We start from the raw sequence: 22799 nt of genomic DNA, 5'->3' as shown, positions 1-22799 counted from the left end.
ATGAAGATGTTCACAAAAGCCAAAGTCAAAGGTTATTGTATCGAAACAGAAAACACTAACCAAAAAGTGACTTTTTCAGTAAAATATATCATTAACTGGACATAAACCAAGTGTGTCCATCCACTGTCATTGCTCAAACTCCCTGGGTTTTACTGGTGAATCAATGTTGTAGAAGATGGCTTTGTTTCCATGGTAACTATGGAACTTCTGAATGACCAAATGGGTCATATATGTTGACCATGAAAAGATGACAAACTGCATTTTACACCGAATATTTACATGATGGATCAACAGTTTAGACCAGTAGATGCTTTTGGTCGTCAGTGGATGTTTGGGTCTTTATGGGTTAAAGTACATTATCAGTAAAGTAAATGGAAAATACCTGATTTTCACGGAAAAAAAGCAAAATGGAGAAGATAATATTATAATAAATAGTGATAAATCACTTCAGAATGGTGAAATAGAGAGAAAAATTAATTTGGGAACTAACACAAAAGTCTTTATGGGTTAATATCTCAATACAAAATCATTGTTAAAAAAAAAAGTTCTCTTGGAATCATGCAAAGTCAGAATGTATATTACAGTAGATCCTGGAAATGTTTTCTATTTATTCACATTTGAGTCTCATTTTTTCTATCTTTATCATGAATGAATCAACTGCAAAGCATCATAATCAGGTTGAATCAGCCACTTTTATTTACTTGGCAAATTTGCAGATGGTAGCCAGTCGTACTTAGTAATGTGCATAAATTTGCTAAAACATTTGCTGTTTCTTGAAAGAAAAAATAAGAAGTTCAACTTTGGTGTAAACAGGTGTCCATTCATCTGGAGGATGGTGCAGGATGTTTTCTAAATTTTCATTATCATTTGAGAATTGTGCCAAAGCAACTGAGAATCAGTATAAGAACAACACTTAGGAAATGCAAATTGCCAAAGCCAAAATTTGACTCCAGTGAGAAGCTGAAACCTCACTAAACTTTCTAAAGTGTTTGATATCAGTTACTAGTAGAGGCCAGTGGGTGCAACTACTCTGACACTGAGGAAGAGATCAGAGCATGGCACCCATGGAGGAGACGATGACTCTCGATGATTCAAAGTCACCCGATTGTGTCGTCAATCAGTTGGGAGGTGTGGTGACTGGGTCTGTCCTTTCCCTCCTGGTGCTTCCACTGATACCCCTCCTCACCCCACCCCGGGGTTATTTTCGACACTGTCACGCCCCACTGCTAAGGCCACGGGTACAAGTTGAACCCCTGACACAAACACTCTACCTCTCTCTCTCTCTCTCTCTCTCTCTCTCTCTCCCTTTGCCTCACTCTCTCCTCTTCACACACACTCGTTGGTGTCCGTCCTCAGCTGACACACTGACAGAGCTGCTATGGGACCAAACGGACTTCACAAAATAGACCTGGAGTAGAATCTGCTGTAAACTGAGACACGTTGCACACTTACACACATCCATCTACACACTTGGGGAAACACATCACACAAACAAAGCGTCTCTTTTTTTTTAACAATGATGGATACTGCAGCAGAGGACGACAAGGACCCTGATATCGAGTTATTTGTCAAGGTGGGCACTTTATGATGTGTGTTTTGTTTGTGGTTATCAGAGCACATGCTGACACCAGATCAGTTTTATTCTCACCTTTAAATTACATAAAAATTCCCGGGTCTCAGTCTTACATGATGTGCTTATTCTGCTTGTGATTTGAGTGTCACACTGTGGAATATGTAGCATAATCGGGGGTATGTGTGTGTGCATATTTTGGAGGGGTGGCTCCTTTAAGCGTGTGCATGCCATGTTGTTGTTGTTGCGTGCTGATTTTCCGTGTGTTAACCTGACACCCACGTGCATACACAATCTCTCTCTTTCTCTCCCCTACTGAATTATTACTGGAGTCTTTTCAATATTGAGAGTAGAAGTTTTGAATGATCTGAGGTTATGATAGTGTACACTTTGACAGGGATGTGTGCTTTTTTTTCCAAATTTTTTTGGGGAACATCATACTTTTGCAACATCAGTGATCTCATGTTTTATAACATGAATATAAGAATTAATACCATGTGAATTTCAGATTTTAAACTCCTCAATCTCACGCATGGCCTCACTCGGAAAGAAAATAACTAAATTTATGAAGAAAAAGGGTTGAGAATGACCTTAAATTTGATGCTACATCTGACGTGTAAAATGTAAATTTGCCAAGTAGGTTGAGATTCTTCCCCTTGTTATCAACACAGATTCAGTAACACCAGGAAATGAGTTGTGGGGTCCTTAAATTAGGTGATGAGAGGCAGCTTAGTAATATATTTCAAGTACTTTAAGAGCAAGTTTGAGATGCCAAGCACAGTAAGTTATGTGATTTCTATAGCTGATACACCCTGTTACAGTATGCAGAAACCAGAAGTCCAAATGGGCAGTGAAGCGGCTAATGGAAGCAGCGTGGATTATTCATGTTGGACTTGGTGTCTCATTACAGTGTCCTGTTGCAACTTTGCGCAAGCACACCCATTTGTATTAACACACATCCTCCTACTGTATATGATTATCCTCCAAATATAAATGTGAGTGGCACAAACAGGTATATATACTATATCATTCCGAATGTATTACTGGCAAACCCTCACATATGGTGTGTGTGTGTGTGCGTGTGTGTGTGTGATCAGTGGATTTATTGAGAGTGAGTACGCTGTGTGCAAATCAGCATGTACCAGTTTGTTTACATGTACAGGTCAGTATGTATGTGTGTCAACTAGGAGCAAACCTGACACTTTTGCTCTGAACTACTTTGTGTGTGTGTGTGTGTGTGTGTGTGTGTGTGTGTGTGTGTGTGTGTGTGTGTGTGTGTGTGTGTGTGTGTGTGTGTGTGTGTGCAGGCTGGGAGTGATGGTGAGAGCATCGGAAACTGTCCATTCTCTCAACGCCTCTTCATGATCCTCTGGCTGAAAGGAGTAGTCTTCAATGTCACCACCGTTGACCTCAAGAGGTGATAATAGCATCATAGTGTTACTGTTAAAACACTTTGGAAGACAAGGACATGTGGAAATTCACATTAAGTATTTATCTGGCACTGTTACCAAATGATTGCATTTGAATTAGGCTAACAGGGGTTTGCACAGTAACATGTTTACAAAATAACGGTATATTTTTGGTCAAATCTCAGAGATCTGTCATTCCAATTTGTCTGCAGTGACTTCATATCACGCTTTTATGCTTCTTTTTTAATTAGTGCCCAAGTAACCCTTTTACAACCCTAATTCCCCCGAAAAAGTTGTGGTGTTTTGAGTGCAATGACTAGCAAAATTCATATTTTATTTACATATAAACTGTTTTACTGAGAATATGTACCATTTTAATTTAAAAAAAGCACATTTTGTAATTAATGGCATCAACACATCTCAAAAAAGTTGGGACGGAGGCAATAAAGGGCTGGAAAAGTGAGTGTGGTGCTAAAAAGAAATAGCTTGACGAACATTTTGCAACTAAATAGATTAATTAGATTAGATTTAATTAGATCTCATAAGGTCTGTAACAGGATTTGGTATATAAAGAGCATCCTATAGAGCAGGGGTGTCAAACATACGGCCCATGGACCAAAAACAGCCTGCCAAAGGCTCCAATTTGGCCACTGAAGATATTAATAATCAAGGATGTCAAAATCATTTTAGTTCAGGTTCTACATACAGACCAATATGATGATAGGATTAATGGATCAACAGGTATTAAACCGTTCAGATCAGTAGATGACTATGGACACCAGTGGATGTTTGGGTCTTTACGGGTTAAAACCAAGCATGATCCTGTAATAGAAATCACTGAAATCATTATCTTTGTTCTCTGAACACAGTTCGCCACAAACGTAGGTTAAAGCACTTTATGTAATGTCACAACTTTTTTGGACGTGGGGGTGTACACAAATGCTAATTACACAGTTCCAAGACAATTTTACTCTTAAAAGGTCTTTGACTTTTTACACACTGATAATATCATTTACAGGATCATTCACATTCTTAAAATAGATTAGCTTAAGTGGACTTTTCCCTCTTTTTATATTGCATCTAACACTCAGAATAAGAGGCAGTCACAATGACAGGAGATAAAAAGACATAATTGCAATAGGGTAATTCATTTATTTACTGTAATTGTGTGACATTAAAATTTTTTATGAAGGTGTGCACACTGCATGCACAGCTTTGTTACAGTATAATGCCTTGAACAAACAACTCGCAAAGCAGCACATTTTAGCAAAAAGTTATTGCTAACTTGTTTTGTTGCAGGCATTTAACTCATTTAAGGTATTACTTCACCACCATGATTAGTCCCAGTTTTGTTTTTGAAACCTGACAAAGACACGGAGCTAAAGGACACAGTAATAATATAGCTACAGAAACTTTGATCTCTTAGTAGCTCTAGTGTTATTGCTGATAATTAAATAATTAATCATCACACCGCTGCTTGTAAAATTGTTGTACTCTAAACAGAAAACCAGCTGACCTTCACAACCTGGCTCCAGGGACACACCCACCCTTCCTCACCTTTCAGGGGGAGGTTCTCACTGACGTCAACAAAATAGAGGAGTATCTGGAAGAAATGCTGGCTCCCCCGAAGTAGGTCTCACACACAAGTGCAGAAACAAAAAGCTAAAATCAGGAAAGATTGTGAGTAACATCCTATTCCTCCAGGTATCCCAAACTTGCTGCAAAGAACCGTGAATCCAACACAGCAGGAAATGATATTTTTGCCAAGTTCTCGGCTTACGTCAAAAACACAAGGCCGGATAAACATCGAGGTGGGCATGCTCTGTTCAGAAGCATTTACAGTTTTTCTCTGTTACTTTGATGTGTTTTCTCAATTCTCAAAAACTTCTTGTCCAACTTCACCCTAATCTAGACATTCTTATGAAGAAATTGCAAATATGTATCGTTGTCTCCCATTTCCTACATTATCAACTGCTTATGCCAGTGTTTTTCAACCTTGGGGTTGGGACCCCACATGGGGTCACCTGGAATTCAAATGGGGTCACCTTAAATTTCTAGTAATTGATTAAAAAAAAAAAAAAAACTTACTAAGGAAAAATATGTGGTGAGTTGACAGAGACAATCACATTACATAAAAGCCATGACAAACTCTGAAGCTGAAACTGAAGCACTGTGGTACTGTTTATCTTTCAAATGTTCATTGTGGTCAGTTTAAGATGCTGCAGCTCTTTCATAATTCACAGTTTCAGTTCTTGTTTGTTCAGTATTAATTGTCAGCCTTGTAAGTCCAAGCTGGTCTGACTGTACATATCCTGACCAAGGAAAATAAAATTCTCACTTTGTGCAGGAATCCACACCTGGCTTTTCTGCCTTCGTCCATAATAGTATACATTATATAGACTAAATGTCATCTAAAATTAACGTTTATTTGCAACATAATATAGCAAACTATTACATGATCAAAAACAAATTAATTTTAGCAAAAAAATGTCTCCTTTTGGAAAGTTTGGGGTCGCCAGAAATTTGTGCTGTTAAAATGGGATCATAAGCCAAAAATGGTTGGGAACCACTGGCTTATGCTGATCAAAATGTGTTACACACATTCTCTTGTGCATGCACAACATTTTTCTTTTATTTTCTTCTTCTTTTTTGTAATCTCTCTGAATCGATGAGTTGCTCTGATGTGAATTTCAACAAGAGAATATATCCGCTGTGATATGGATAAGAATCAGTAACACGACAGATAGGATTTGTAGAAACAATGCACTCTAATTCCCCGTATAGCGCTCCACATAGGCTACAGTTGTGCTAAGGGCTGTTTCTTATGTTTATTTGTCTCATTTTGTATTTTCCTTTCCTTGCTGCAGTGCAGTGCTGTAACTTGGTCCTGTCTTTATATCTTTTCTGTATCACAGTGACACATTATGGTGTAATGTGATGATATATGCTTAGAGATAAAGTAAAGAGTTATGATTTTTCAATCTCCATGTCCAAGCCATAGCCATAGTGTACATCAGAAAATACTGAGTCAGATGGATTGGCATTTTGACTAAATTATGTTGGTCCTGACATGTCCACTGACAAACCATGACACATAAACTTAGGATTTTTAGCAATTTACTGACTATTGCGTTGTTCTATATGTATGAATTGTTTAAATAAATGCATAGGTATTAAAGATAATCCCAAAGATGCACCAGAGCAAGTGAGAATAACTGGAGAATATAGATAATACATTTCTTTTATTTCAGTTTAATCCTGTGTGTAATTGTTAAGAAGTGTTTTGTTTGTGTGCTTAAGCTCTAGAGAAGAGTCTGAACAAGGCTCTGTCTAAGCTGGATGAGTATCTAATCAGTCCACTTCCTGATGAAGACAAGACCGGGCGCCAAGGTGGTGAATCCAACCGTAAATACTTGGATGGAGATGAACTGACTCTGGCGGACTGCAACCTGCTTCCCAAACTGCACGTTGTCAAGGTAACCTGCTTTGACTTCATTTATTTTATTCCTTTTAACGTATAAATTCAGTCGTAACAGCAGTATGATGTGTTCTTTCCAGGTGGTTGCAAAGAAATACAGGAACTATGATATTCCGTCTGAATTCAGAGGGGTGTGGCGTTACCTTAGCAACGCCTACACCCGTGATGAGTTCACCAACACGTGTGCAGCTGATGTGGAGATCGAGCTGGCTTATAAGGATGTAGCCAAGAGGCTGGGAAAATGAAATCATTTATCACTACCACAGTCACAGCCACAACTTCCTCTGCTCTCTCTCCATTCAGAAATATAATAAATCATTTCAATGATTCCCATTATATACAGTATTTTCAAAAGGTCTGACATTTTTAACATTAATGTGCTGAAATAAGTTAATGACGCACAGTAATGTGGTGATGTAAAGAAACAACTTAAGAAGATGGAGCTGTGGCTGTGATGATTGGCAATAGAGAGACTTAAAGAGGCTGGTTTTCTTTGTTTATAGTGATTATAATATTGCTTCTACTTTTTCTTGTTTCTTAAAGACATTTGCAATTAGAGGTGGTAGAACAGGGTTTTGTCTAGGTTTATGAGGGTCTTAGGTGCTGTTATGTCTGTTGCTATTTGATAAAAATAACAACAGACATAACCCTAACCCAAAGAAATGATGACGAGGTCAACATGCAATTTTAGTTATACAAATAATATACAGCCTTGTTGACTCAAAAGCTTACTTCAAGAATTAAAAACATTATCTGTTTGGGCTAATGTGATAACTCTTTGGACCAGAGTGGGAGAGAAATTAATGCTTCCTTAGATGCTTCTTTGCAAAAATGCTAACATCCTGCACCTAATTCTTAAAATAATAGGAAAAACTTTGTAGAATCACGCTTTCATATTTCTCACGTGGATTGCATGTGATTTCTTAACTATATTCCAAACTGCAAAAGTAACGTAAATGATAGTGATAAGTATGTGTCTCAGCCAAAGTAATGTGTCTTTTATTGGACCGTTTCAGATTTTACCTTTTCTGTATTTCCATTTCTATATTTTGGATAAGCGATGTCCTCTTTCTTTTCCTCATGAGAGCAACAACACTTTAATTTCAGGTATTGCCGTATACTAGAATGTGTGGATTGGTTTCTTTTTTGAGATTGCTAATCAAACTGAAAATGCAGTTTCTGTACTTTTACAATCACACATAACAGTTAACAGCCTATTCATTGTGTTGCACTGTGAGCCTTAGCTGAAAAGGCTTTGTGCACACAGTATATCTCAGATTAAAACTGTTTATATAATTATATCAATCAGCCTTTGTATTTATAAAAAATGCAATAACAGGAAAGACAATGGACACTGATAAAGTTTACCCTAAATGTGATGTTTTTATGTGATTTCACATACACTGATAATAATGGATGTCATTGTAATCACGAGTGCCTTACTGGGAATTAAAACCTCCTTTGCCTTCAGCTCCAGATGTCTATAAAGTAAATTATATATGTTTGAATATAATATAGATGTGAAAAGTAAATAATGGATGGGGATTGTCCTCCTCCACAGAGCTGTGTGATAATAATATAATATGTCTGCAAATGATTGGAGCTCAACTTTATTCACATTCTGTCTGATGATTAGAACCATGAGCCCACTGTGTATATGTCGCTTATTTGAATAATAAATCTATTTTCTCACAAACTGAAAATGAGAGTCATTCTTTTCCACTGCAAAGTGTCCCCTCTGAATACGCCGCTAAGTACTTTACTAGTTCTTCCTCTTTTCGTATTCATTTCTTTCAGTCCTCATGGAAGGTTCAGCCTCTGCAATGGCCTCTTTTTCCCCCTTATTTATCTTTTTTTCTATGATTAATGAAACAAACTGTGGTGTTGCCTCTAGTGTGAAGAGTTCCAGTTTGTAAAATAGGTGTTGGTATTATCAGAATCCTCTCTTCCAGGTGTACTGACCATGACTAATAACAAAGCAGTTATTCAAAGACAGAATGGGCATAAAAATTTCCGATTTCTCAAACTCCACCATGCATTTTTTTTTTTCCCCTGTGAAATAATTCTTCATAAAATCGAGGGATGTGTTATTTCCTCTATCCTAGCAGTTTTTATTGTCAGTTGCCAACAGATGGCAGCAAAGGCAAGGTTTTTTTTTTTTTTATGTAAAAGAGGAGGAAAAGTTAGGGACCAACCTTTTTAGTTTCTATTCTTATTTGCACTGTTCACATTTACACCCACTAAATAAATACGGTAATGGCACCAAGAAACCCAAAACTGACAATGTAAATGAAATCACAAAGCCATGAGCCACTTACATTTAGAGATGTCTATTGGTTATACATGTTACAAGACTTTTATATCACAGAAAAGCACTAAAATATTGAAGAAGCAATGACGTTATGGCTAAGATTATCACTAAAATGATCAGAGCTTCATATTTGTCTCAGAGGCAGCTGCTACATTTCAGTGACATGAGCAGGAAAAATGGATTTCAAAATGCCTTTGAGGGGATTTTTTCTTGTTGACTTGTTTGCTGATTTTCTTGCAGATTGTCAAACCTGAAATACAATAGACACTAAAACCACCAAATCTGTGTAGTTTGAAAAATGCAGAAAAAACACCATTTTGGCATGAATGAGTCACGGTTGGTAAGAAGTGATTACAGCATACAATGGCAGTCATCATAGGAGTGTTAATAAGATTAAGAACATCGACTGTGTATTTTTTAGGTTTATTATAGGCTCAGATAAATTTAGAATTCAGTACACTTTAAAAGCTATTTCAGAGCAAGATGAGATAAATGTCAGTGGTACAGTTTGCTTTATGCTATAGAAGTAGAAAGTGAGATCATTTACAGCAAAAATAGCTCCACAAATTCCATAAGGCAATGTAAATAAGATCATAGAGGCTAAAAAAAATAAGCTTTGGGTATGGTAAAAGATTTGTGAACTACATTGAGATTAAAGTAGTGATATGATATGATATGATATGATATGATATGATATGATATGATATGATATGATATGATATGATATGATATGATATGATATGAAATGACATGCATTCAGTCTTCTCTCCAAGGTAAGTCTTGATCAAAGTGGTGGCAGTGCACAAACATTTTATACTTTAATCCTACTAACTATCTGAATATCACCATACTAGTTCAGTGTACTGTACATTTTTCTGACTGTGTTTTTTACTAACTGTGCTCTTGTGCACTTTGTCTGTGTACTTAAAGACCTTTCATGTCTTTGAGAATGTACAAGAAAAACAGGTTGTTTCTCTGTCTTTTGGAGACAGGAGAAAAAGACATATCCCCACCCAGCTGTGACGAGCTCGAAATAATTCACAGTATGATTCACAGTGAAGCTCAGCTGACACCTTTGTCATTTTCTGGAAACATTACACTACAACAGGAGATTAAAGAAACATAGTTTGCATGCTATGGAATGTAATGACTCAGTAGATTACAGTGTCTAGAGCCACTCCCAAACTGTGGACAGTCGTGTAATACAGGAGACGACATATATTTCTAAGTAAATGATGACTAAATAATAAAAGAGAATAAATAAATAAGATTACCAGATGACTTGTAAATATCTTTCCATCTTTATCTACGGTGACTCCAAAGGTCTGTGTATTTTCTAATATGTGAAACATATAATACATTATTTTATTACTGTAATATTAATATTAATATCAATATTTAAGACTTTTTTCTGTCAAAATAATACAACTATATTGGTGTGTTATTACAGATATGTTCTCAAAAAACTATGCTATTATTGTAACATTCTCACTTTTTTTCTTGTGATATTTGTACTTTTTTGCGAACATTTTTTTTTTTACGACTTTATTTCCGTAATATTTTAACATTTTTCCTGATGCATTATGAGATTTTTCTTGAAATATTCTGACTTTATTATTGAAATATGACATACTTGTTTAATCTTCAGTATGCCCTGATTCTCCTTCATAGAATGTACCTCCACCTCATACAAAATTACAAATATCATGATAACTTTTTATATTATCTTTGGATGTATTTTGTTTGGTTTGTCTGACTTTATACAGTATGACTTTATAGCTAGTTGTGTATACCTAACCATTAAGGCTATTATTATTTAGAAGGGGGCAGGAAATATAAGATTTTCTTCATCCTGGTCCTTTTCAAGTATGTGTGTAAATGTTTTTTCACCTGATGATTATTCAATGCCTGCTGAGAAAAATAAATAAATAAATAAAATGCATGTGATGAAATGAAAACCTAAACCGATCACCACTCAGAATAAAATAAAATAAAATAATGAAATATTGAAGTGACTGTACAGTATTTCCTGGTCATGAATAAATTATGTTTTTACGTTTTTTTTGCGCCGTGTGAACATGCAGACGGTCCCCGGCTCTGTGGAAGTGGGCAGAGCGAACAGAGGGGCTCGTGCACTCCGCCTGGAATCTCATCTTTCCAGTCTGCTCAACACAACGACGTCTCCGCCTGGATAATAAGAGTTTATCACCTGCACTTTCTTCATTTTGGGCTACCGGGGGAAGAATTCAACAGAGGTAAGCCACGGTCCGCTGTGTTAGCCGCCCCGGTGCTTCTTTAACGCTCTATTGTTGCGGTGTTCCGTGGAAGAAGAGACGCAGTGTTTCGCTGCTCGGGACCGGAGTGGGCGACTTGTCATTGCGGCGGTGCGTGTTTTGTTGTGAAATGTGTGGTGGTCGACAGGGAGGCAGCTAGCAGTCGTCTCAAGCCTCTAAACAAAGCTAATGTTCTTAGCAACGGGCAGTGATAGCTTGTATTCAAGGTGGCTAGCTATTTTAACCCAACGGTTGGTGATAGCTAACGTGAATAAAGCTAGCTGATTTATACGGACATGAAGGGAATGAAGACCTTAATGAGCCGCAGCTGAAGGAGCAGGGGGTCCCATTGTTATTACACGGTAGCTTCGGCTAGCTTATAAAAGAAATGAAAGACTCCTACAGACTCATATAGCCATGCTTATGAAGCCTCCTGGCTGTCTTTTGTCGAGTAGCATCACTGAATCAGGAACGTGTCTCGAACAGGTTGTTAAGCAATAGCATTTAACTCTCACTCACTGAAAGAGGTTCGTTATTGTATTTCTTTATTTTTTAGATAAAGCTCCAGCTCGCAGCTATTGTCCCCAGCTGCCATCAAAAGTGCCCACTTTGTGTTATGCATGTAATATCTACTGAGAAATGAGGTAATAATACAGCTGCACTCGTCAGTGTATCAGACAGACGACCTTCGCCTTGGCTGACTCTGTTTCTTTTAACTTCTTCCACTGTAGGCTCAACTATAGTGACATTTTAACAGGCACCACGTTGTAAAATGGCACTGAAACATTTATACTCAACAATAAGAGACCTTAGTCCTACTCCGGGTGTCGCCTTTAATTGATACAGACCCAGATAAGGTGTAAGTTAATCATGTTAAGTCGTGCTGAGTATGATCAAGTTCTGCATTTTGGCAGGGAAACATGTCCATGCAACACCTGTTTTGATATGGGACAAGGTTGAAATTGAAAGCAAATGCCTAGTAACCTGTCTGTAACTATATAATTTTAAAGGCAGTTGCATTTGAGCTGTCCAGGGCTGGTTGCACAACAGAGGTGTCTAGATCTTAAAAGTGAAATTAGTTAGTAACACGCTTATAACAAAAATGAGATGCTTGATCTTTGTAATACTAAGGCTATAGCTGAATACTATTCCACAATTTACAGCTTAAGCGCTTCAACATTGCAGAGTGATTTTCAGTTTGCACCAGTCTCAAAATAAACTCTATCTTGTGTCATCACCATCTGCAGTTGAGGTGATCTAAGCCGTGTATAAACCGATCATGATAACATTTTCTGTATTAGCAGGATGTTAATGTATATCTATAATCTTTGTCACTGTGACCCCGCATATATTTTCTGTGTCCTTCTAATGATCCTCAACTGTAGGCTGCGAACTAACGCTGAGTGTAGTGACCATCCAGAGGTGATCCACCGACTGCCCCTGGCTTTATAAAGAGCTCTTTCAGCCGCCTTTTTGCCGGAGCCCTTGGGATTATAAATCCTGAGGAAAAGGAGCTTTGCTTCGGTGGCATGCTTCACTGGCAAGAAATCGTTGGAGGCTGTGGAGGGTGTAGGGGTGCATTGGTGGTGGGTTTGGGTGGCGAGCCAGCAGAGGCAGTGAAGGGATGAGGAAAGAGGAATTGAAGATGAAGGGATCGGGGGAGAACTGGGCTGTGGTGATGGATGCCATGCAGGGAAGTGGAACACTTGGCCTTTCTGTGATTAAAGGGCTCCTGTTCTTGCTGTCTTTAACCCACACACACACACTCAACGGACACACACCTGTCTGTTCTTATTTGTGTGGTGGATCTGATTACTGATCACTAAGCCAATAATTGCTCTATTTCTACAGTTACTGATGTGATTTTCTGTGTTATTTAATGTTAGGGTCGGAATAGAATTAAGATATCAGTTAAGTAGAAAACCACCTATTGAATTGCACTGTGCTGCACTTGCGACGGACAGTCTCACCTCACATAAGCATCCAGTTTTCCACTCTAAAAGTGCTTTTTCCCATTTTGAATAACACAGTTTTACAGTTGGAGTACCGGTAAATGGTGTGCATTGGCACAGCTCTGTTTGGGCTTCACGTTTAGAAAGCTTTATTTGTAATGCATTTATTAAGTTAACATCAAATAGCTGGTTTTATGGCAGGAGCAGGCACTAAGAAAAAGGAAGAGGCTTTGAGTATGTTTACATGCACACTAATATTTTCCTATTATTCCCAATCTGACAGATGATAGTATTCTGAATTTGACAGTTTTTAACAGCGTGTTTAGTTTAGCCTTTTTCAGAAAGTAGCATTTACTTATTAAGATGTTAGATATGCCGATATTATTCTGGTCTTATGAGGATTTTGTTTGGATATGTATCTGAAAATAAATATAATTTGTGCATTTTACTGCAAGTTGCGACATGCGGTCTGTGTTTATGCTGTGCTGGAGTAAAAACACAGATCCTCTTTTGTAGATATTTGCTCCTAAAATGAGGCTATGTTTCTGCAGTTGAAGCTGAAACACACATACTGTTAAACATTATGACAGTGGATATAAACAGGTTTATTGATATTAGCAAATATTGAAAAGTGGCCTTTTCCAGAAAATGTATGACTAAACAAAAGAGGGAGATCATAGAGGGGAAACATCTACCAGTGGAATACGCTTTTTTTAATGTTGCATGCTTAGCAACGGAAACATCTTTGCTGGTTCACGTTATCAGGTTTTAGGAATTTAGTTTTTCTCAGAATAAAGGTAGAATATTTTGTGCATGTAAATGTATTGAATGACATAAAGGTTTAAGTTTTTCTCCATCAGGTCCTCACCCTGAATATCAGAGATTCACTGGATGAAAGAGGGGAAACTTCTTAAATAAATCACATTGAATGGTTTTATTTTTTAAGGATATGGAGCCACCTCTACTGCTGGTTCATTCTATACATGTTCATTCTGTTCTCAGTACAGCTGAGTACTGAACCCAATCGCATAGCTACTATACATATTGAAAATGCCTATTAACATTGAATATCTCTGTTTAAATATATTCTTTTGGACATCATAGCCTTTATTATAAAGAGCAAAGAGTGACAAGTAATTTTTTTGTCATTTGTTTTTTCATAAAACAGGTTGGGATGGTTTGGTTTAGGACCTTGCATTTAGGTCAAGGAATCAGGATTTGCATCAGTTGATTCTGTTTCATGTCTAACCATGAAAGAGTGGCAATCGTGGTGACTTTCACCTGTATAGATCTCATATCTGCTGAATAGGATGGGTGTGTGAATAAATGATTCCAACAAGCTTCAAGTTCACCTGTGAGCACAGAGCAATGGAAGTAAAATTAAAAGTGCACAAGGGGCATACACATCAAAACAGCAGCATTTTTACAGTCATCTATCCTTAAGGTGACACAATTTGCAGCATTAATATCAGAGTAGGTATGAAGAAAAATTATAATGTAAAATTGATTTTTACATTATAATTCTTCTTAGCCTCACCTCACACACTTGTGCTTCACATGTGGAACTATTGGTTCTATATTAAGAGACACTGTCATTACTATTATGACAGATTATGACATTATCAGATCTTTACCGTATGGCCTTGTAATTATCTCAGAGTCAAGGAAAATTTACCGATAGGATGTTGGTGTGGGCATTCTGATGTTGTATATCACATTAATGGTATATATCATGATACAATAATTGTTCTGTGAAGTCAGTGAAGACATGACATGTAATAACCATAATGTAATTCATCATGTTTTCTTTTATTTTGAGTGTCAGGCATCTATTGGCTGCATTACTGATATTTTCTGAGACGAAAATGTCTACACAATGGATGTTGTTTTTTTCTGCTTCAGGGTTGGTTGGTTCCTTCTTCTCTGTATAGTTTTACTTTATCCTGCTGCCCAAATCATGTTACCTTGTGAGGGAGCAGGATTGGCAAGATCAGAGAGGAAAGCAGCTCTGATTTGCTACATGGTCTGACAGAATATATAGCAGACATTGTAAAGAATAGCTCTCACAGTAGTAATGCTGTTGCCAAATCTGTACTGACTCAGGCTGGGCAGTGTATGGAATTAATAATTTGATTAATCAAGGTTTCACTTACTGAAAATCAAAAAAAAAAAATCCTTCAATCACAAAATCAGGATTATTCCTCTCTTGTGCTTTCTTGCTCAACAAAAATTGTAGATGCAACCTATTTCATTCTGGCAATATATTAATTCTGATTGTGCTTCTCCAGTAATATGTCTGATATAGTTTGACTATTGAAAGTGCATTTTTTTCATAGTTTGTATTCAGTTAGCCAGAAAATGATCGATTCGTAAATCATCTCTAATATTGAAAAAAAGATAAAAGTCTTTTGCCCTTATTCTACAATTCTACTACTGACACATTTTGCCTATTGCACAGTATGCACTGTATACTTCGTTATAGATGTGTCATGATTACTAACAGTCAGGCTGTTATTTCGTGTAACAGCCTGAAACCTAGATGTAACCCTATGGATTAATGTCCTGGGCCTAATAAAATGCCACATTGATAATTGAAATTGCTAAGGAATTCACTGTTTTGTTTTCTTTTCATTTCTCTAATAGGTTACTTGAGAGAAAATTTAGGTGGAGTTTGATGTCAAGTGAGTATTTCAGTTGTCCTGACTCGGGTGTTTGCTTGCAAAGTTTCTGAAAAATGTTGCAGGAGTGCCATAACAAGACCTGACACATTCTCTCTTAAATGGCACTTTATAAGGACTGTCCACAAGTCTGAAGTTAGTCATGATACTTTACTGCACTGAAATGCTAAATTAGTCCACAGAATAGCCTGTAGACTTTGTGTGATGTGTTGTTCAGTTGTCGCTGGATACAACCACCCAACTATGTAGTAATGTAACAGGCATTTAATGTTACAGAGGTCTACAAATATTTTCAATTCCATGTGAAACTAAGCGATTATTAGATTAGATTAGATTATGATAGACTAGAGCTGCACAATATGTCGTTTGAGCATCGTCATCGTGATGTACGTATGCGCAATTGTCACATCACAGGTCCTGCAATGTTGAAGGCAAATGAACTCAACATGTTCTCATCTAAAGGTACCTGGCACACACTTGGCGCGCAGCGATCCACCAGTCACATTCATTCTCAATCAGTTTGCTGAAGTAGACCAAGCCCCTGCACATAAAGTGAGTCGGTGGTAACAACGCAGCGTGTCTGCTGGTAAGGATTTGCCATGGCACAGCACCACATCCTGCCCCCTCAAATGAAAGTTTGCAAAGCTTCAGGAGGTAGGGAAAAGATGAATGAACATTAAGTTTCACTTTCACCTCCAAGGTCGGCACGGTCCGCACAGCCGCACAGCCCCATACCCCCATAGTATTATACTGTAAGTTGTTGGTGGTGGTGGTGCATAAACAGAATTATTTTGGCTACAATAAGGATAATACTGAAACACATGTTCTGTGTCGATAGTGCCTTGCACCTGTTGCCACAACGAGAGGTAACACAGCTAATTTGTTTGACCATTTACATTGGCACTACACAGCTATTATATCCTCCTGAGTATTTTTTTCATATTGCAATATATATTGCAGGGTTAAAAAAAATTGCAATGTCAGTTTTTTCCAATATCGTATGGCCCTAGACTAGATTATGGCAAGCAGCTGTAGTATAGTCATTGTGGCGATATTGCATATTGTTTTATGAAGCGACCCCATTATTACCATCTAATATTTGTGATGACCTAACTGACAACCCTTTCTATACACAACCATAGACATAGCATTTGTTATATGATAAGTGCTAATAAGGCAAGTTGCACAGGGGTGAGTAAAAATTTACCTTGCTCAAATATAGGCTACCTCCCCCCATTGTTAATAAACAATGGTAAATGTCAGCCTGTTAATTCCAAAGAACCTGGAGAAACCTGTTTTCTGGCATTAACTTGTCACTGACAGGAATAGCTCTATGAAAGGACAATGAGTCATATGTGTATTTTTTACAGTGTCCTATGTCAGAGGCATTGTTGATATGTTTGCATTTATCTGGGTGCACTGCAGTTCATTAACCTTACAAGCTGCATTCAATCCATAGAGTAATGCCATCATGTCTTATCAGTATAGTGCTCATCAGTGTTAAAGCCAGATGGTGCCAATAACATCATTTGTCTGTGGTTGTGACAGGAAAAGGGAAATGCCACTGTGGAACTTTGACTCTTTTGTAACTGTCAGCCGCTCATCTGCAATCCCCACCTCACCCTGTCACCGTGCTCGGTTTTCAACATGCTGGTCATGTTCACAATGGTCTTGTCGTTTGTGTCAGTCGCTGGTACAACATGTTGTGGCAGGTTAAATCTGTCAAGGCTCTTTCCATTGTCACAGCCATACCTGTCGGAGTGTGTTACAACACCAAAAACAAAACTGCGCTTGATTTATAGACGTATAGATATAGATACTGATAGATTAGAGTAGAAGTATTTTGCCTTGTTTGTGCTTTAATTATCAAGATCATGAGCCGATGACCTTTCAGATGTTTACTGTGGTTAACGTTTCCTGTCAAGTGAAGTTCATCTGACGTCAGTGTTACTGTCACTGTGGTTTTGGCCACACTTTTCTCCTGGAAATGATAACTCATCTTATGTACACTGTGAAAAGCCTTTTAGTTCCTACAGTCACTCCTGTATGCTTTGTTCTCTTTGTATTTTGGCTTTAAGGTCATACTTTAATGTAGACAACTATGAAGTGCAATGCAAATTGAAGACTTCAGTCATTACAAAACAACCAGCCCAGTCTACGTATTAAAGTGAGCTAGCGCCACAGTGTGGAGGGGGGGATTGTCGGGTCATCCCCTGCTTGACTTGATTTTCTGTGTTCATGGTGTGAAATTCAGCATGTTTTGTTTCCTCCGCCTTGAAAAGTGCTGAGGCGGTTCCTTCTGCGAGGACAGTCAGGAGTTCAGTGATTCTCAACAGTGCGGGCAAAACGCCAGCGTTGCAAGCACGAGGGTTGTTAAAGCTGTCCAGGGATGATGGTCGATCTGAGTGACCTGGCCCCGAGTGGCCACCGGTGGTCACACTTGATCAGATTTAGGCTTCCTGGGTGGAGCTGGATCAAGATAGTGAAGTGCAGGGGTTTAAAGTCAACATGTGTTGCTGAGCAATGAATCAGCAATAGAGTAAGGAAATGCAGAGACTAATCACCTGATGTAGGGTGCATGATACAATAGCTCTGGTAGTCAGACAGTGTTTAGGACTTAATCAACCATTTTTTAAATAATAACTTTCCTAAATTGTGTTTCAGTCTTTCTAAAACTACGAAAATCATTCGACTGTGTACTTGAGCAGTTCATTTATCATTCGATCATCACTAAGTCAATTATTAAGCTAACTTTTATTTTCCCCAGCTACAATTAATCGTTGATGTGATATGTTCGGGCTGAGTTACTAAGCAGTTCCAATGAAGAAAAGTTGATTTTTAATGTGCTAGTACACTGAAGGCTTGCACATTCTGACTGAGGATCTAATAATTAAAAGATAAAGGATGGAAGGAAACAACAAGTTAGGCTTAAATCAAAATCTTCTGACTGATTTGGAAGTTTTGTGTGTCTTGAAGGGTTTATGTAATAATCAAGAATTAGACTAGGTCTTTCAAGAACATCATGAAAGGAGATTAAATTAATAAACTTTATCCTGCTCGAGTCCCTTCATTTCCTGTCTGCTCCATAGGATGTTACTTCAGAACTAATGTGGTTTAAACTTTTTTTTTTTTTTCCTTATTTTAATTATTGCTGTCATTTACACATATAATGTTTGTCAGTTTCTATATAATAACATGAGCCAAGAAATTCAAGAAACATCTGTCTTTGTGTGAAATAGCTTAATGGGTTGCATTTCTCCCCACACATATGACATAATGAATTTTACCTTAATCTTTGTGAACAAGAGGGAAAAGAATGAAGAGGTGAAAATCATCATGTCTGCTCATGTTGAAGCAGCAGATACATAGTCAGTGAACAGATCATTGAGAGAGATACAGTTAGACTGACGTCACTTTCTCAACTTTTGGATGTTTAGCTTCTATATTTATGTATTTTCAGTTTGATACTTCATCAGTTTTACCATAAGCTGTGACTTTCTGGAGTTGTGAAATTATTTTTAATATTGACATGCATCACAATTCCCTAAAGGCCGTAGAATGGGCAGATTTTATTTATTTTTTACAAGACATACAACTTGGACTATCTTTTAATAGAATAATGCAATTTTAACAGCCAATTGGCAGTGCTGGTAGCGGGTCAAAGTGGACTTTTGCGTGTCAGAACTGCATCCTGTGACAATGGATACATGTATCACCGAGTAGTCTCAGTTTCAGACGTTTTACATCCCTCATAGATACAGGTGGAAAGTAAAGGAATGAGAGGAAGTGAAGCTGTGTGTTCGATTTGAATACTTGAAAAAATTACCAGCTGACTACCTGGAATTTTCATGTTTATTTTGAGATGAGTTGTTTTTTTGGGCTTCATTTAAATAAATGTGTTGATATTTACTGAAAATGGTGCAGGTGTTTTTCCCATTGTGGTTTCTCAGATGGTTGCTGTTGTGTGTCATCTTCCTCATTATTTACCTAAATCTACAGGAGGTATGGATAATGTAAATAAGTATTTTGTTTTTCATTGGAATTGGCAGCAAAACTATTTGTTTCTTTACAAATGTGGGGCTTTTTTGGCTGCAGAAAAAGGCAAAAAAGGGCAAAAATAAATAAACAAATAAATTATTATTGTTATGGAGAGTATTGCAGTTTGAGTCTTGATATCAAAGAAAATGCAACGATTTCTAATTTAATTTAAATACTTAGTTTTTTCCCACTCAAACTTACAAACCTAACATAAATAAATAAACAAAAATCTTTCATGTATCATATTTACTCAGTTTGCTCACTGTCGATGAATCCAGACCAACACTGGACCGTTAAATTGGAGGCTTTTGTGATTATATAATTGCAATGTAATTAATTGTGCAGCTCTATGTGTGTCCTTGTATTTGTGCTGCTGAATAACTTTATGAGCCCATCACTAACTTACTGAAGAACACATTAATATTGATCTAAGTATCCTCAGTTTTTAGATAAACTTTGTGAACATAGCCGCTGGGAGAGCCCATCTCCGACTGCGGTACGCTGTTGATGTCTTGTTATGAGCCGGGTTCACACCAATAAGGTGGTGAAGTTGCAGCAGGGCCTGTTTCTCTGGAGGGCCTAATGAATAATTAAGAGGAGGAGCTTATGTGAAGGAGTCCATTAAGATGCAGAGTCACACCGGTCTCCATGGTAGCAGAGACATATTATCAGTATCACGTCTCGTTTGGCCCGGCAACAGGCGAGCTAGCTGCACTGCTGCACTGTCAACCAGTCTGGAAGAAGATGACCATTATCAGGAAGGAGGGAATTACACTTTTCTGGAAGAGTCACTGCAACCAGACTTGTAATTAACCCCCAGTCAGACCCTTTTTTTTTTTTTTTTTTGGTTGGTTCAGCCTCAAGAGACAAAGTTAGGCATTACAGCATCCTCATATTAATCACATTGTCCTCATTTGTTTAGATGTTTTTGGTGCTTAGAATAATGGTAACATACTGTAGGAGCATCTAGACTAAGTCTGTACACCTGGTTTTAGGAAATAAGGCCAGTGGTTGGCAACAGAATATGGAGTCACCTGGATGTGAGAAGTCAAGAAGTACTAAGACCTATTTTTATTCAGGAGAAAAATGGATACTTTTTCAAAGTTGATCCATAATTAATGGCCAAGGCTACATCTAGAGCATATTCCACTACTTTCTGTGGTTATGCGGCAAGCTCTTAGCGAATGCAGGTTCTTTTCAGAAGAAATGCTCTCTCTTTCAGACCTGGAGTAATGCACTGGAATTAATGTAGACCCTCTACAGCCTGCTTCACCTTTATGCAGTATTCCCCAAACGACAAGTTACAGGAAGTTATTTTCAGCGTCCATCACAGATGTAAAGTTTGTACTTCTTTCAACCATCTGGCCTGTTTTTACAGCATATGACAGAACAAGAGCAACGGCTATCTGATTAGGACTCAGCCAGAAAGATATTAAAGTTAGAGCTGATTATTTTGACAATGATGCAATATCATTGTTTACTCTAAATCCATGCATTATCATAATCTATTTACATGTCCACACACAGGGAAAATAAAATGAGTGCCCATGATGAATTCCACTGTGTGTGAACATTCATATTAGTTATTGCCTGCAGCAGTCCTGTAGCTATTTGATAAGCTGGACAGGTATTTGTAAGCTCTGGAAATTGGAAAAAATGAGGCTCTGTTTTTTGTTTTTTTTGTTTTTTTTTTTAAATATATAAATGCTTAGACAGAGGCTGTCTCAGAATAAGAGAAAAAATATTTTTAAATTCACCAAAACAACTATCCTTTTATTCTTTTCTTAAATATCAATTTGCCTGCATGCTGTTTGTCAGGACATTACACATAACTATTGGGCTTTCAAGATTCACCCTTGACTACACACAAGAATTTAATACAAACAAAAAAAAAAAAAATGCCGGACCAATGATAATTCAGGACTGTTGAGAGACGCAATTGCTCCAATTTTTCAGGGTCATACACCGAACAGTTAAATTACAGAATTACATTGTATTGTCCTCCCGTGAAAAGCCCATGCAGCCTATTACAAAGAAATCTGATTTGGCCAATCAAAGCAGATTTGGGAGGACAGTGGCTTCCCCCAGCTTGAATGATTCTGTTGTTCGCATTTTCATTGCTTCTTCAATGTTCAGGCTTTATTTTGTCTTTGTGCTTTTTTCAACAATAAAAATACTATTCATCAAGTTATAACATTATCTCCTCAAGTTGCAAAGTGTCATATATTATGCAACCTTAGCTGGCTGTCAACACACAGGGTTTCAGAGGGCTGTTGCTGCTGAGAGCCAGAGGGCTCCCTGCCAGACAAATTAAGATCCTGAATTAGAAAGCAGAAGGTAACCGTGAGGGCATATATGCTCTGCTGGGGGTTGGATCGGTGCATTGCCCTGTTCTGTACAGATTATGGGATGCAGCCTCTGATTGTAGAGTGTCCTAACAAAAGAAGTGTTACTGCACGATCATTTTCAGCCCTAAATAAGACAAATGGACAGGGGGGTTGGGGGGGAGACAAAAGCTCCAGCTCTGATTGACAATGTGTATTTTCAGAACCTGCAGCAGTCTATGCTCTGTGTAGGTTTTGGCCTCTGTTTCCTACAGTTATGTACCGCGGGGTAGCAACATTTCTTCTTGATAAACAGCCCTAAAGCCTCCCATCCATGTCGGCGCCCAACCAACGAATGCTGCCAGCCTTTTCCTGCCCTCCTCCGACATAGTCCCAAGCAATGAGAGACATCCGATGTTATCAGCACTGCAGATTGCACAGCGCTACTGCCAAAGGCTTGTCTCATGAATTCACAGTGCAGTGCAGAGATTTGTGTGTGTGCTCAGAAAGCCTTGTTTTGCACACATCACAAAGCAAATTTTAGTAAGAAAAAGGAAGCAGAAATTGGCATTTTATTTCTTTTGCAGGAATTACGATTGCCATGTTTGACAATGAATTGACAGATGATTTTTAAAAATCGCCACAGGACACAAACATGTCTCTGTCTTAAATGACTGAACAGTAATGGTGTGTCATAACCTGCTGTTAGATTCCAGTCCAGTTGGAAGCTGCTTGCAGCTGTCTCTGACCTATTTATGTAGCTGAT

At 37.9% G+C, this 22799-nt stretch overlaps 2 protein-coding genes across 4 annotated transcripts in view; both read left to right on the top strand.

Annotated features, from left to right (window-relative positions):
* Positions 1 to 8143, top strand: part of clic5a (chloride intracellular channel 5a) — a 12857-nt gene extending 4714 nt beyond the window's left edge. The window contains exons 1-6 of one of the 2 annotated variants that reach the window (XM_030156822.1): positions 1350 to 1573; positions 2878 to 2987; positions 4483 to 4608; positions 4684 to 4790; positions 6280 to 6455; positions 6538 to 8143. In XM_030156822.1, the coding sequence (XP_030012682.1) occupies positions 1517 to 1573; positions 2878 to 2987; positions 4483 to 4608; positions 4684 to 4790; positions 6280 to 6455; positions 6538 to 6702 (741 nt within the window). In that variant the 5' untranslated portion in view covers positions 1350 to 1516 and the 3' untranslated portion in view covers positions 6703 to 8143. Of the gene's footprint in view, positions 1 to 1349; positions 1574 to 2877; positions 2988 to 4482; positions 4609 to 4683; positions 4791 to 6279; positions 6456 to 6537 lie in introns of those variants that run through there. The other variant, XM_030156815.1, reaches the window with a different exon arrangement.
* Positions 8144 to 10869: 2726 nt separating this feature from the next.
* The window catches only part of mgat5 (alpha-1,6-mannosylglycoprotein 6-beta-N-acetylglucosaminyltransferase), a 95976-nt gene continuing 84046 nt past the window's right edge, over positions 10870 to 22799 (top strand). The window contains exons 1-2 of one of the 2 annotated variants that reach the window (XM_030156451.1): positions 10870 to 11023; positions 11598 to 11685. The gene's annotated coding sequence lies outside the window, so the exon portion shown is untranslated. The remainder of the gene's footprint in view (positions 11024 to 11597; positions 11686 to 22799) is intronic. The other variant, XM_030156444.1, reaches the window with a different exon arrangement.

This window comes from Sphaeramia orbicularis, chromosome 2 (genome assembly GCF_902148855.1).
Source record: "Sphaeramia orbicularis chromosome 2, fSphaOr1.1, whole genome shotgun sequence".
In the NCBI taxonomy this organism is placed as follows: domain Eukaryota; kingdom Metazoa; phylum Chordata; class Actinopteri; order Kurtiformes; family Apogonidae; genus Sphaeramia; species Sphaeramia orbicularis.
This window is presented reverse-complemented; position numbering and strand designations above follow the sequence as displayed.